General features: G+C 36.3%; 4 protein-coding genes and 1 pseudogene across 4 annotated transcripts; 4 read left to right on the top strand and 1 right to left on the bottom strand.

Moving 5' to 3' along the window:
• Positions 1–4: 4 nt before the first annotated feature.
• LOC106329718 lies at positions 5–2394 on the bottom strand (annotated as a pseudogene).
• A 2188-nt stretch (positions 2395–4582) lies between these two features.
• On the top strand, positions 4583–6507 carry LOC106316919 (ectonucleotide pyrophosphatase/phosphodiesterase family member 1). Its single transcript, XM_013754783.1, has one exon. It carries the CDS (start codon positions 4860–4862, stop codon positions 6345–6347), a length of 1488 nt encoding a protein of 495 aa, XP_013610237.1. The 5' UTR covers positions 4583–4859; the 3' UTR covers positions 6348–6507.
• Positions 6508–6871: 364 nt separating this feature from the next.
• LOC106342906 (thioredoxin-like 2-2, chloroplastic) lies at positions 6872–8583 on the top strand. Its single transcript, XM_013781972.1, has 4 exons — positions 6872–7278; positions 7510–7692; positions 7802–7966; positions 8208–8583. Exons 1-4 carry the CDS (start codon positions 7045–7047, stop codon positions 8343–8345), a joined length of 720 nt encoding a protein of 239 aa, XP_013637426.1. The 5' UTR covers positions 6872–7044; the 3' UTR covers positions 8346–8583.
• Positions 8584–8814: 231 nt separating this feature from the next.
• Positions 8815–9688, top strand: LOC106295056 (uncharacterized protein At4g29660). The gene is made up of 2 exons (XM_013730834.1): positions 8815–9083; positions 9328–9688. The coding sequence occupies exons 1-2, from the start codon at positions 8886–8888 to the stop codon at positions 9448–9450; spliced, it is 321 nt and encodes a 106-aa protein (XP_013586288.1). The 5' UTR covers positions 8815–8885; the 3' UTR covers positions 9451–9688.
• A 36-nt stretch (positions 9689–9724) lies between these two features.
• LOC106295047 (PRA1 family protein C) lies at positions 9725–10627 on the top strand. The gene has a single exon (XM_013730822.1). The coding sequence runs from the start codon at positions 9897–9899 to the stop codon at positions 10479–10481; it is 585 nt and encodes a 194-aa protein (XP_013586276.1). The 5' UTR covers positions 9725–9896; the 3' UTR covers positions 10482–10627.
• Positions 10628–12136: the final 1509 nt, after the last annotated feature.

The following is a 12136-nucleotide window of genomic DNA, read 5'->3' as shown; positions in this document are numbered from 1 at the left end:
TCGATTCATCTCCCAAAGCCACATTGGTTTTCACCGATTCATCAAGCTCTACGAACATGCTTTTATTTCCACACATGTGGTTGCTTGTACCACTATCAAGGTACCACTTGTGAACCTCATTTGGTTCATCCTTCTAGTAAGCCATCAACAACATATCTTCTTCCTTACGCCGTTCTTCAACATAGTTGGACTTCTCTTCAACTCTATTGTTGTTTTGAGTTTTGCATTCAGAAGCATAATGTCCAAACTTTCCGCAACTATAGCATTTGATGCTTGATTTATCGTACCTTGATTTTAGGTTTCCTCTTCCACGGCCTCTTGATGAATTCTCTCCTATTTGGTTGAAGTTGTCTTCATACGGTCTCCAACCTCATCTATTTACACCACGACCTCGTCCTCGAAAATGACCACCACCACGTCTCGGATGATTTCGGCCAACTTCTTCCTTTTGATCAATTCTCATATTGAGAACTTGCTCCACAATATCTTCTTTCTTCTTCTTCTTTTCCTCATAAGCTTGTAGTGATCCAAGAAGTTGCTCCATTGTCATAGTCTCCAAGTCTTTTGTCTCTTCAATTACCGTAACAATGTGCTCGAATTTCGAATCCAATGATCTAAGAACTTTTTCCATGATTCTCACCTCATCTAACTTCTCACCATTTCTTTTTAGGTTATTAGTAACCGTCAAGACTCTTGAGAAGTAATCTGAGATGAGTTCTCCTTCCTTCATTTGTAATGCTTCAAATTCTCCTCTTAGAGTTTGTAGACGTACCTTCTTAACTTGTTCTGCTCCCTTGTAAGATGTCTGAAGCTTCTCCCATGCTTCTTTTGACGTCTTTGCACCAGCAACCTTCTCAAATGTATCTTCATCTAATCCTTGATAGATTAGACAGAGAGCCTTCTTGTCTCTCTTCCTTGAATCTCTCAAACCATCCTTTTGTGTTTGAGATAGACCACCATCATTCTCCGGTTCATTGAAGCCTTTCTCGACTATCTCCCACACATCATGTGCTCCTAGGATAGCCATCATCCTAAGACTCCAATTGTCATAGTTGCTCTTAGTGAGCAATGGAACTTGGAAGGGAACACCATTGTTTGTCATCTTCAAAAGGAACTTGTAGCTCTGATACCACTTGTTGGAATGAAAAACTTTACAAAGATGGAGAAAGTGTTTAAGTGTTTGAAGAGAAAGAAGCTTTGTGAAGAAGAAAGATTTTATAACTTAGAAGATGATTCTTATTACTTAGATGATTCTTACAAACTTGGATAATTCTTGATGATACAAAATGAAGGGAAGTGGAGGTATTTATAGCCTCCACAATACAAAATATCTCAAATATTTTAATCTTAAATCTAGATAATTCTAACATAATATCTAGTTTTTTTAATTCTAATTATCTAGATTTTTCTATAATAATATCTAGATTTTTTTAACTTAAGGAGGCGGAAGATTTTTCTAGAATTTGGGCTAAATTTTGGATTAAAATGATTAGTAAATTATTAGCCCAAAATGTGATCCAAATCAAGTTTAACCTTCAATCATATGTCTGCTGATCCTAAGTTAATAAGACGACTCTACTCAGTATCAATAAGACTGAATAATCATCTCCTCTGTTTTTTTCTTTTGTTTCAGTGTAATCCAGCACTTAATAACTTGTCCGTTATGTCTTTTAAGTTTGTTATTTGGTTTTCCTCAGTTTTTTTTCTAATACAAAAAACGTTGAATAATTCATTTTGATTGTTGCTACTTGCAATCTAATCTACTGAAAAACGAAACCCTGTCAAATTTCATTGCGGAGGAGTGTCTGGTCGATGCGGAAAAGGTTAAGCTCCTCGAAACTCTAAGGACAATGGATTCTACATAATCCTATAAAAAAAATTTTCTTTGAAACACAAATCCTAACTACTTTAAAATATAATTTCTTTGAACAATGTTTCATGAGTCATCACGAGTCTTGATGACGGATACAGTCACAATCTCGTTTCTATTTTGTAACTTGCGGACGTATGTGATTATTTACGTACTAGTAAAACACACCAAATTAGAAAGCACCCGACGTGCAAGGCAGAATGAATCACATATAAATAGTTAAATAATTGCTTCCATATCTATTAATTAAGTTTTGAGTATTCTTGCATACATTTCCTTGTTTTTTTCTAATACATTATACCCAGTTTTAGTCTATTTACTAATCATACCATCAAAGGTTACTAACTGAGACTACTAAATTATTATGGTACTCTTCATTATTGTATACTTTCTACTAAACTCCAAAAATAATCTTCACTTCTCTATTAGAAAGATGGTTCATGAGTCTTGATATTCCAAACAGTCACAATCACTCTTTGTGGGTTTTGTATTGCGCTGCGCATGTGATTGATGTAAAACACCATTTTCAATTACGGTTCCATTATGCTATTATGCCACTAAACTTTTGCGTTTATCAATAGAAATCGCATGTACAAAATACTGTAATGTACATTTTTAAAAGGTCTAACACTGAGATGTATATTATTAATTAATAATAACGTATTACTAAATTTTGATCCGTACTTTTGAAAGCGTGGATTTGATTTTTAGATAAAATTGCTAGTTGATATTAAGTATTTATTTTTTGAATTTTGATCTACATATTTATGTCAAAAATAGATATTCAGTGTTTTCATATCCGATCTGGACTCACGGAGGTAAACTCAGTGATTGGTGTATAATATGATTCAAATTTAATGAAAATTTCTTTAATTAAAAATCTGATAAAACCTGATAAAATCTAAAAAAAAATATCATTAATCTATGATCTAACCATAGTTGACATATTAAAAACCCATAGAAAACTGATAATATTTATAAAATTAAAATTTTATATACTTTAAATTTGTACATAAAATTGAAAAAAATATTAGATTTGTAATTTTTTGTACTTTGATGAATTCATTTACTATTCAAAAAAATGAAGAAATGATATTAGAAAAATCAAAATGTATTCATATGAAAATATTAATTTGTTCTTGTTATTAATATTGTTTGAGAAATAAGCTTAAAATGTCAGAAATGTTTCAAAATATAATTTACTATAGTTGCATTAAAAGGAATTTGATATGGAAGATCTCAATTAATACATAATTGACCGAGATATTTATTTAGATTTACTTCTTTAAATCTTACCATATTTAAACCATATTTAAAGATATATAATTAATAATATTACATGTTAGGTAAATTGTATAAGATATAGTTTTAAAAAAAAAATAATCTAACTAGGATCTAGTTAGGTCCATATTTTGTGATTTTGTTTTAATAGTATTGATTTTTGATAACACACATGTGAAATTCTATCGAAACTATATCTAAATGGTTTTGATCTAATATGGGTTAGTCCATAACTCATTTAAGTTAATGAGTTAGTGTTTTTTCTTTTTTTTTCTTTTTTGAACAACAGTTAATGAATGAGTGTTTATGTTACCAATCTTTAAGATCCTAGCAATTATTTTTTATTTTACTCAAATAGTTAACAAAATATAGTTTATTTATATATTTGTAGTAATCAACTAATTAATAACAATAATCTATATTTTTGGGTTTAATCTATTTTATATCATATTTACTTGATAATATTTTATGTTTTAAAGTTAATTTTATCGTAATTTTACTGTATTTTGACAATTTTTTGCCTTTTTTTTTAATTTTCTCATATTTTTTGCTTTTCTCATATTTTTTCAAAACTAGTGATAAGAGTTACGTATATTATGGTACGTGATGATAATCATTGTAGTATTTTTTTTTCAAATCTCTCAAACAAATATTCTGTATATGATTCATATATATAGAAGGTAACACCACAGTGACGTAACCAATGCAACAATCTACCAATATGTAAATTGACCATTGTACATTAATTCACTCGAAGTTTGAAAATATAAGTTAGCTGTATAACCAGCTTTCGATGGTACGTGTTGGCTTAAACTATTATAGAGTTAACACTAACGTGAAAAATGTGGTCTATTGATTATATATCACATCTTAATCTAAGTACATTTGACTGTATCGCACAGAATCACGTGATCCATTTTCGTTTTGCTGTTATCGACGTTAATTAATGCTAATCACCTGCTATCGCGGTCGACAACGTCAAATTCTAGGTTCAAAGTTGTAACGTTGTTGATGAAATAATAGAATAGCTTTGTTTCCGAATGAGAAAACTAATAAAATCAGTTCTTTAGCTCTGCCCATCTAAGCGCTCAAGGCTATCACTTCAAGCTTAAGCTAATGAGCACTTATTGAATAGTATACGTGTATGAAACTAAGCCATGACCTAAATGGGCCCGGATAGCCGTATTAACACCCCTAATGTAACCTACAATATTTGGGGAGAAACATTTAGATGCATGTATCCTAATCAGTGGTCAGTAGAGGAAGGTGAGATACAAAAGAACATTTCACAAAGAAAGATAATAGATAAGAGAGCGACCTTACCACCACACTTAGATATCATACTGATGGCATCCTGAACCACTAAACCATTCAATAAAGCAGAACTTGCGGAGACGAAACTACATCTTTCATTCTCTTTTGACTAATCAACTGGGAGACTCTTATTACCGGGGAAACGTGGCAGATTCACAAGCGTCTATAAGAATATTGGATCCGTGTAAAACGGAAAGTACAAGTCACTCCAAGCCCACGAGTCCAAAGACCAATCAATACTCAAAGTTTAAGCAACCCACGAAGTTGTCACGTTTGCTCTTCTCTCTCCGAGTCTGACTTTAAATTATTCAGACACTCTCTGATCAAAGTTTGCACCTTTCTGAGTTTCCCATAAGAAACATCGACCAGATCAGTTAAGTAGAAGAGAGAATCAATGATCTCCGGCGACACAAAGCCCAAAGCGATGCCAACACCAGAAGAAGACCCACCAAGCCAATCAATCGCACTTCTCCACAACAACAACAACAACAACTCAGACTCTTCCACCAACACCAACACTGTCTCAAGCTGCTTCATCTTCACATCTCTCCTCATCATCACCTGCATCGCTCTCTCCGCCGCCTCCGCCTTCGCCTTCCTCTTCTTCTCCTCTCCCCCCGCAACAAAACCCCTCCTCTCCCTCAACCAAGTCTCAAAGTCCCAACCTTTCCACAGACCCGTCGCCCGCCCCCTCAAGAAACTCCACAAGCCCGTCGTCCTCCTCATCTCCTCAGACGGCTTCCGCTTCGAGTACCAACACAAGACCAACCTCCCCAACATCCACCGCCTCATCGCCAACGGAACCGAAGCCGAAACCGGTCTAATCCCGGTTTACCCGACCCTAACTTTCCCCAACCACTACTCCATCGTCACAGGCCTCTACCCAGCTCACCACGGCATCATCAACAACAGGTTCGTCGATCCAGTTACAGGGGAAGTCTTCACAATGGCTAGCCACGAGCCGGAATGGTGGCTAGGCGAGCCGCTGTGGGAGACAGTAGTAAACCAAGGACTCAAAGCCGCTACTTACTTCTGGCCTGGCTCTGAGGTACACAAGGGGGCTTGGGACTGTCCTAAAGGCTTATGTCAAGTTTACAACGGTTCTGTTCCTTTTGACGATAGGGTTGATACTATCTTAAACTACTTCGATTTGCCTAGTAGCGAGATTCCTAGTTTTATGACGCTTTACTTCGAGGATCCGGATCATCAGGGTCATCAAGTGGGCCCTGATGATCCTAGGATCACTGAAGCTGTGGTTAACATCGATAGGTTGATTGGTAGGTTGATAGATGGGTTGGAGAAGAGAGGGGTGTTCGAGGATGTGACTATGATTATGGTTGGTGATCATGGAATGGTTGGGACTTGTGATAAGAAAGTGATCGTTCTCGATGATTTAGCTTCTTGGATCGATATCCCTGCCAGCTGGGTTCATTACTACACTCCTATGCTAGTGATTAAGCCTCCTAAAGGTCATAACCCGGCTGATGTTGTGGCTAAGATGAACCAAGGCTTGGGGTCGGGGAAAGTGGAGAACGGGGAGTATTTGAAGGTTTATCTTAAAGAAGATTTACCTAGCAGGCTTCATTATGTAGACAGCGACAGGATCCCGCCTATTATAGGAATGGTTGGTGAAGGGTTCAAGGTTGTGCAGAAGAGGAGTAAAGCTAAAGAGTGTGGTGGAGCTCATGGGTATGATAATGCCTTCTTTTCGATGAGGACTATATTCATGGGGCACGGTCCTATGTTTGCGAAGGGGAGGAAAGTGCCTTCTTTTGAGAACGTTGAGATATATAATGTCATTAGTACGATTTTGGGACTCAAGGGTGCACCGAACAATGGTTCTGAAGGGTTTCCTTCAAACGTTTTATTGCCAAGGGCGTAAGCAGAGGAAATGTAAGTTTCATTCTTCTGTCGAATTAAAGGCATCCAACATAAACGCATGTTGGTTTGTTACAGACAATTTATGCGCTTTGATTATGTTGGTTTGTACGATTTTAACAAGATATTTTTTGGAGTCTGTAATTGTCAGAACTTGTCTTAGACACCATTGAAGCCAAGATTGGTACTTTCCACCACAGAAACACAGTTCTTTGATTTGGATGCTGAATCGTTCGTTAAAATGATGTTGTAGCTGAAGATTCATTGTCTTTGGTATCTATTCGATTGATCAAATGTGAAAGTGTTTCAAAAATAAAAAAAAGATCAAACGTGAATTGAATTAAAACCAAACCGAGTTGCTTTCTTGTACCATAAAACCGTCCTTTACATTGTTTGCGTTCCGTGTTAAAACACGTTTGTTCAGGCGAAACAAAACGCGTTTACACTTTTTCAACGCTAACGCATCGACATATCACCGCCAAGTAGATAACGGCGGTCAAAACGCCAATTTAATGTTGAAATCGCGTCTATGTATTATTTTGAACATCATGATTGAGAGAAAAATATCACGAGAATCTCTGAACCAGACAGTTTCTGTGATCTTCTTTAGAGAAATCTTCTTTTCTCCCTGGAGGGATCTCTCGGAGCTAAGAACAATCTCACTCTCTTCTCTGTCTCTCTCTTTGTGCTGGTGAATTTAGATGGCTGGAGTTGTGAGATTATCAACGACGTCGGTTCAGGCCATCCGCGTCTCTTCCTCCTTTGCGACCACTCTCAACTCTCTGAAACCTTGCTTACCTCCGAATCTGAATTCCGACAAGAGATTGCGTGTTCTATCGTCTTCTCCCTCGTGCTCGTCTTCTCATTACCCGTCTTCTGGTCTCGGAAGCCACATCCCTCTTAAACGATCCAAGAGCAAGTTGGTTCGCGTCAAGGTAACAACTTTGTTGTCTTTTAAGCACATTCTCTCCGTAATTCAAATACCCTTTTCGAAACTGATTGATTCTGGAGCACGTAGCTATGCTTAGCTCATTGTTAGAGTTTTAGACAACTCTAGCAGTTTGTTAGGAGCTAAGTTAGGAAAGGTTGATCCTTTGGATAAGTTCAAGTTAAATAGTGGCGATTTTGGCTATAATATAAGTGTTCGATGTGTGTTTGTGGTTTAGGTAGATGAGACTGTGGCCGAGACGGAGCCACCGAAATGGTGGGAGAGGAATGCTGGACCGAACATGGTCGACATTCATTCCACCGAAGAGTTCTTGAAGGCTTTGAGCGAAGCGGGGGAAAGACTAGTCATTGTAGAGTTTTATGGAACTTGGTGTGCTTCTTGCAGAGCATTGTTCCCAAAGGTATGCGTCATGTTACCTCTGTGACTTTTCTGTTAAATGAAGATATAAAAAACTTCATTTCTTTACTTTTTGTTGTTGTTGTTGTATCTTGTTGGAAATCTCTTTCTAGCTTTGCAAGACAGCGGTGGAACATCCAGATATATTGTTTCTCAAAGTAAACTTTGATGAGAATAAACCAATGTGCAAGAGTTTAAACGTGAAAGTGCTTCCTTATTTCCACTTTTACCGTGGAGCTGATGGCCAGCTCGAGTCCTTCTCATGTTCTCTTGCCAAGGTAAATGCACTAACTATTTGGCTTCACCCTTTCCGTGACTGTGGTCTAGCATAAGTCACTTTCCCTTCAAACTTGTAGAACTGCCTTGGGGGTTCTTTTTTCAAATATTAGAAATTTTTAGCTTGATATTGATACCATTGAGATTTGCTGATTCAGTGGATCAAAACCTCTTGGATGCATGCATTTTGTTTGTCTCAGAGTACTACTTGACATCCTCTTCTTTGAATGTTTCTTCTTTCAGTTCCAAAAGATAAAAGATGCCATCCGACTGCACAATACAGATCGTTGCAGCATCGGTCCAGCCAAGGGACCTGAAGGGTTCACATTGGAATCTTTATCCGTGCAGACGAATGCAGCCAAACCAGCTGGATCAAGTTGAATTGCCATATTTTTAGATTTATTACCGCAACAATCTTTGGTTGCTCAAGCAAACACTGAGCTTAATATTCTGTATATCTGTCATTTTATCTGTATAAAAGAATCCTTCCTGAAGCATGTTATGATACTTTTGTGAATAGGCAAATTGCAAATTTATTTTAACTAACTGCTACCAACGCAAAGCTTATTGATGTATGATGCATGTGTGAGGTTTAATATATTTGCATAATTTTGGGTTATATTGTCTAGTTTCTCAGAACGAGCAATGGTACAAAATTTTCTTAATTTTCAATTTATCTTATTATATACTTACAAAGTCTTAGTTTTTGTAATCTTTGCTCTGATCTCTCAAGACTCAAGTGGAAGTAAAGATAAGTCAAGGGCCAAAACCCAAACGTAATAGAACTATGAGGACTGTTTGATAAATATTTTAACGATTAAAGTCTTTTTTTGTCTGTGTCTGTTCCCAGATTCACGCGCCGCCGCGAAAACGAGTAAAGAAAAATCCAAAACACGGCGAAGGTTGAGAAAGGTTTGAGAGATGCAATCCCAAGGAATTTGGAGCACGCTATGGAGGAAATACGCAGATTATAAGTACAACAAGTTCGAGAGGTTTGCTGTCTGGGAGATGATCGAGCCTTACCGTCGACCCAAAACCTTTACAGCTTTGATTACTATCTACGTCGCCGCCTTTTACACCGGCGTCATCGGGGCTGCGGTTACGGAGCAGCTTTACAAGGTAAGCTTCGATCGATTCGACTCGGATTTGTAATTAGATTTTGTGGGTTTCTCGTGATTTGCAATTCTAGGGTTAGAAATGGCATAAAGTTGAAACCTTTCTTAATCCATTGTTATTTAGGGGTTTCAATTGATCTCTTGTCAATGGGTTTCTTACACTGTTTGATGTGAATACAAGACTAAAGTTATGCTTCTTGTTCTGCTGTATGCTTATGTTACTCACTCCACTGATATTATATAAACAGGAGAAGTTTTGGGAAGAGCACCCAGGCAAAACGGTGCCTCTGATGAAGCCATTGTACTATCGAGGACCATGGAGGGTTTATCGTGGTGAAGCTATTGCTTCTGATGCTAGCAGCAGCCAGTGATGGTGCTGCTTCGCTGGTATATATACAAAACAACTTTGTGTTTTCTGTAGAATGCTTGTGTTGAGTTGCTTAAATGTCTTCTACGTTCTGTGGATTTAAGCTGGCTGATATATGCTCTGTTGTGGACAATAAGGTTTAGCAACTCTTTTAAGAATATGATTCTTGAAATTCATGTAATAACAATCTTGTTATAACATTAACGTTTTTGCTATGAGAAGTTTAAGGGTTTCCTTCCATTCCTTTGAATCTCTCTCTCTCCTTTCCATTATTAGTGCATTGTATCTACCTCTCTTCTGGTGTCCTGAAATAAAATACATTCCAAATGAGAGAGACGATCTAAGAACCTCAGATTTATTATCTCTTGACAGTCTTGTCTTCATATAGGTTCCTTTGGTTATATTCTCCGTTTCTCTCTTCTCCTCTTATTTTGCCGTTTGTGAAAGAACATGACAACGTATGGCACTATACCATCCCAAGCAAATGCCGCCTCGAACCAGAGCATGTTGGGACGAGCAAAAGGGTTGATCTCGTTAGGCCTTAGCTCTCGGAGACCATGGCTTGAACTTGTCCAATGGAGTTCCCTTAGCCTTCCTACCTCATTCAGTGTTGCCACAGAACGAATCAAAACCAACATCATGATCTTCCGAACCAACTATCTCGTCATCTTCGTTGTTGCTATCTTCATCAGCATGCTTTGGCAACCTGTCCACCTCGCGGTCTTCGTTGTCTTGATCATCGCATGGCTATATGTCTACTCTCGGGATAACGAACCACTGGTGATATTTGGCAGTGTGATCGATGATTCTGCTTTGGTGCTGACTTTGTTGGTCCTCACGCTCTGTATTATTCTATTGACTAACGTAACCGGTGGTATTCTGCTCGGGGTTTTGGCTGGTTTGCCCGTTGTTCTAGTTCATGGCATGTGTAGGAATACAGAGTCCTTGTTCGTCTTGGAAGATGATGATGAAGAGAAAGGAGTCACAATGAGCGTAGCATCCTCCTCGCATTTTTCTTCCTCTTTAACAAAATGAAACATTATGTTTATGTAATGATACAAGTTTCAGACCTTAGTGACACCATATTTAGCTAGTCTTTAGGTACTACCATATTTTCTAAGATTTTGCTTGTGGGCGTAATAAATATTCTCTTCTTCTCTGAATGCAAATAGTATGATAGATAAAACTTTGGAGATCTTTGCAATTCCAGTATAGAATACTTGTTTTAATAATCCAGATAAAAGTAATTTCATGTATTATATGTATATAGTCAATTGTATACATCAATCTTTTACTCTTTTTCTTTGAAATTGCACACTTACTGGTACCATTAAAATCACTGCACTGGTTTGTTCAAAAAAAATAAAATAAAATCACTGCACTGGCAGTACCATTAAAAGGTACTATTTATCCATGAACCCAATAAGAAAATAAAACATACTATATAATTATTAAAGTTGATATCATTATCCTTCAATATTGTAGTAATTGTAATAGTCCTACTGGGTTATAGCTTTCCCTTATATTTTTTCGTAATATTTTCTTTAATAAAAGAGATGTTTTCAGAATTTTCCTTGTGTTTCTGCTATATTTTCATAGTTCTTAGGAGTTGCTCGTCTAGTGGCAAATATCAATGGAAGACATTAGTAACGCAGTTGCCATTGGATAACTTGTTTAAAATCATCCTCGTCGTCTTCTCCTAACTAACCAAGGCATGTTTCTTCTCCACCAAAACAGCTTGAACGATCGTATTGAACTCTGTGCCTCCTCCTCTAGGCTCTAGCCACAAAAGCTATTAGTAGTTTATTTGAAAAGGCTAATTTATATATTGGTAGATTGTTGCATTGGTTACGTCACTGTGGTGTTACCTTCTATATATGAATCATATACAGAATATTTGTTTGAGAGATTTGAAAAAATACTACAATGATTATCATCAGGTCCATAATATATGTAAATCTTCACTAGTTTTGAAAAAAATATGAGAAAAGCAAAAAATTGTCAAAATACAGTAAAATTACGATAAGAAATAAATTTAAAATATAAAATATTATCAAGTAAATATGATATAAAATAGATTAAACCCAAAAATATAGAAAATTGTTATTAATTAGTTGATTACTACAAATATAGAAATAAACTATATTTTGTTAACTATTCACTACAAGAAAACATATTTTTTACTAGGGCAGTATTCGTTGTAAATTCGTCGTAAACGGGGTGTTACGACGAATTAACGTCGAAAGACGTTTCGTTGGTAAACGTCCGTCGTAACGGAGGTTTCGTCGTAAACGACTCGTTACGTTTACGACGAAATATATTCCTCGTAAAGCGCAGGGAAAGGATTTGTCGTAAACGACACGTAAGAATTCGTCGTAAAGCCCACGTAATTATTTCGATGTAAAGCACACGTAAATACTTTCGTTGTAAATCACTCATAAACATTTCGATGTAAAACCCTCGTAAATATTTCGATGTTAATCACTCGTAAACATTCGATGTAAACTCCATGTAATGTTTACGAGGAGTTTACATTGTTTCTTATTATATTATTATTAATTAGTATATAATAAATTTTAATTTATATTTAATATTCAGAATTTAAAATAATTTAAATTTTAAAACGAAATATGAAATTGGAAAACATATTTTAAAAAGTCATACAATAATATTTAAATTCATAATACAAA

This window comes from Brassica oleracea, chromosome C1, assembly GCF_000695525.1.
Source record: "Brassica oleracea var. oleracea cultivar TO1000 chromosome C1, BOL, whole genome shotgun sequence".
NCBI lineage: Eukaryota > Viridiplantae > Streptophyta > Magnoliopsida > Brassicales > Brassicaceae > Brassica > Brassica oleracea.
This window is presented reverse-complemented; position numbering and strand designations above follow the sequence as displayed.

Bases quoted from the DNA above. Each gene is read 5' to 3' on its own strand.
- LOC106316919 (XM_013754783.1), top strand. From the start codon at position 4,860: ATGATCTCCGGCGACACAAAGCCCAAAGCGATGCCAACACCAGAAGAA.
- LOC106342906 (XM_013781972.1), top strand. From the start codon at position 7,045: ATGGCTGGAGTTGTGAGATTATCAACGACGTCGGTTCAGGCCATCCGC. The intron at 7,279-7,509 runs GTAACAACTTTG...TTTGTGGTTTAG, and splicing joins GCAAGTTGGTTCGCGTCAAG to GTAGATGAGACTGTGGCCGA. The intron at 7,693-7,801 runs GTATGCGTCATG...ATCTCTTTCTAG, and splicing joins GCAGAGCATTGTTCCCAAAG to CTTTGCAAGACAGCGGTGGA.
- LOC106295056 (XM_013730834.1), top strand. From the start codon at position 8,886: ATGCAATCCCAAGGAATTTGGAGCACGCTATGGAGGAAATACGCAGAT. The intron at 9,084-9,327 runs GTAAGCTTCGAT...TTATATAAACAG, and splicing joins TTACGGAGCAGCTTTACAAG to GAGAAGTTTTGGGAAGAGCA.
- LOC106295047 (XM_013730822.1), top strand. From the start codon at position 9,897: ATGACAACGTATGGCACTATACCATCCCAAGCAAATGCCGCCTCGAAC.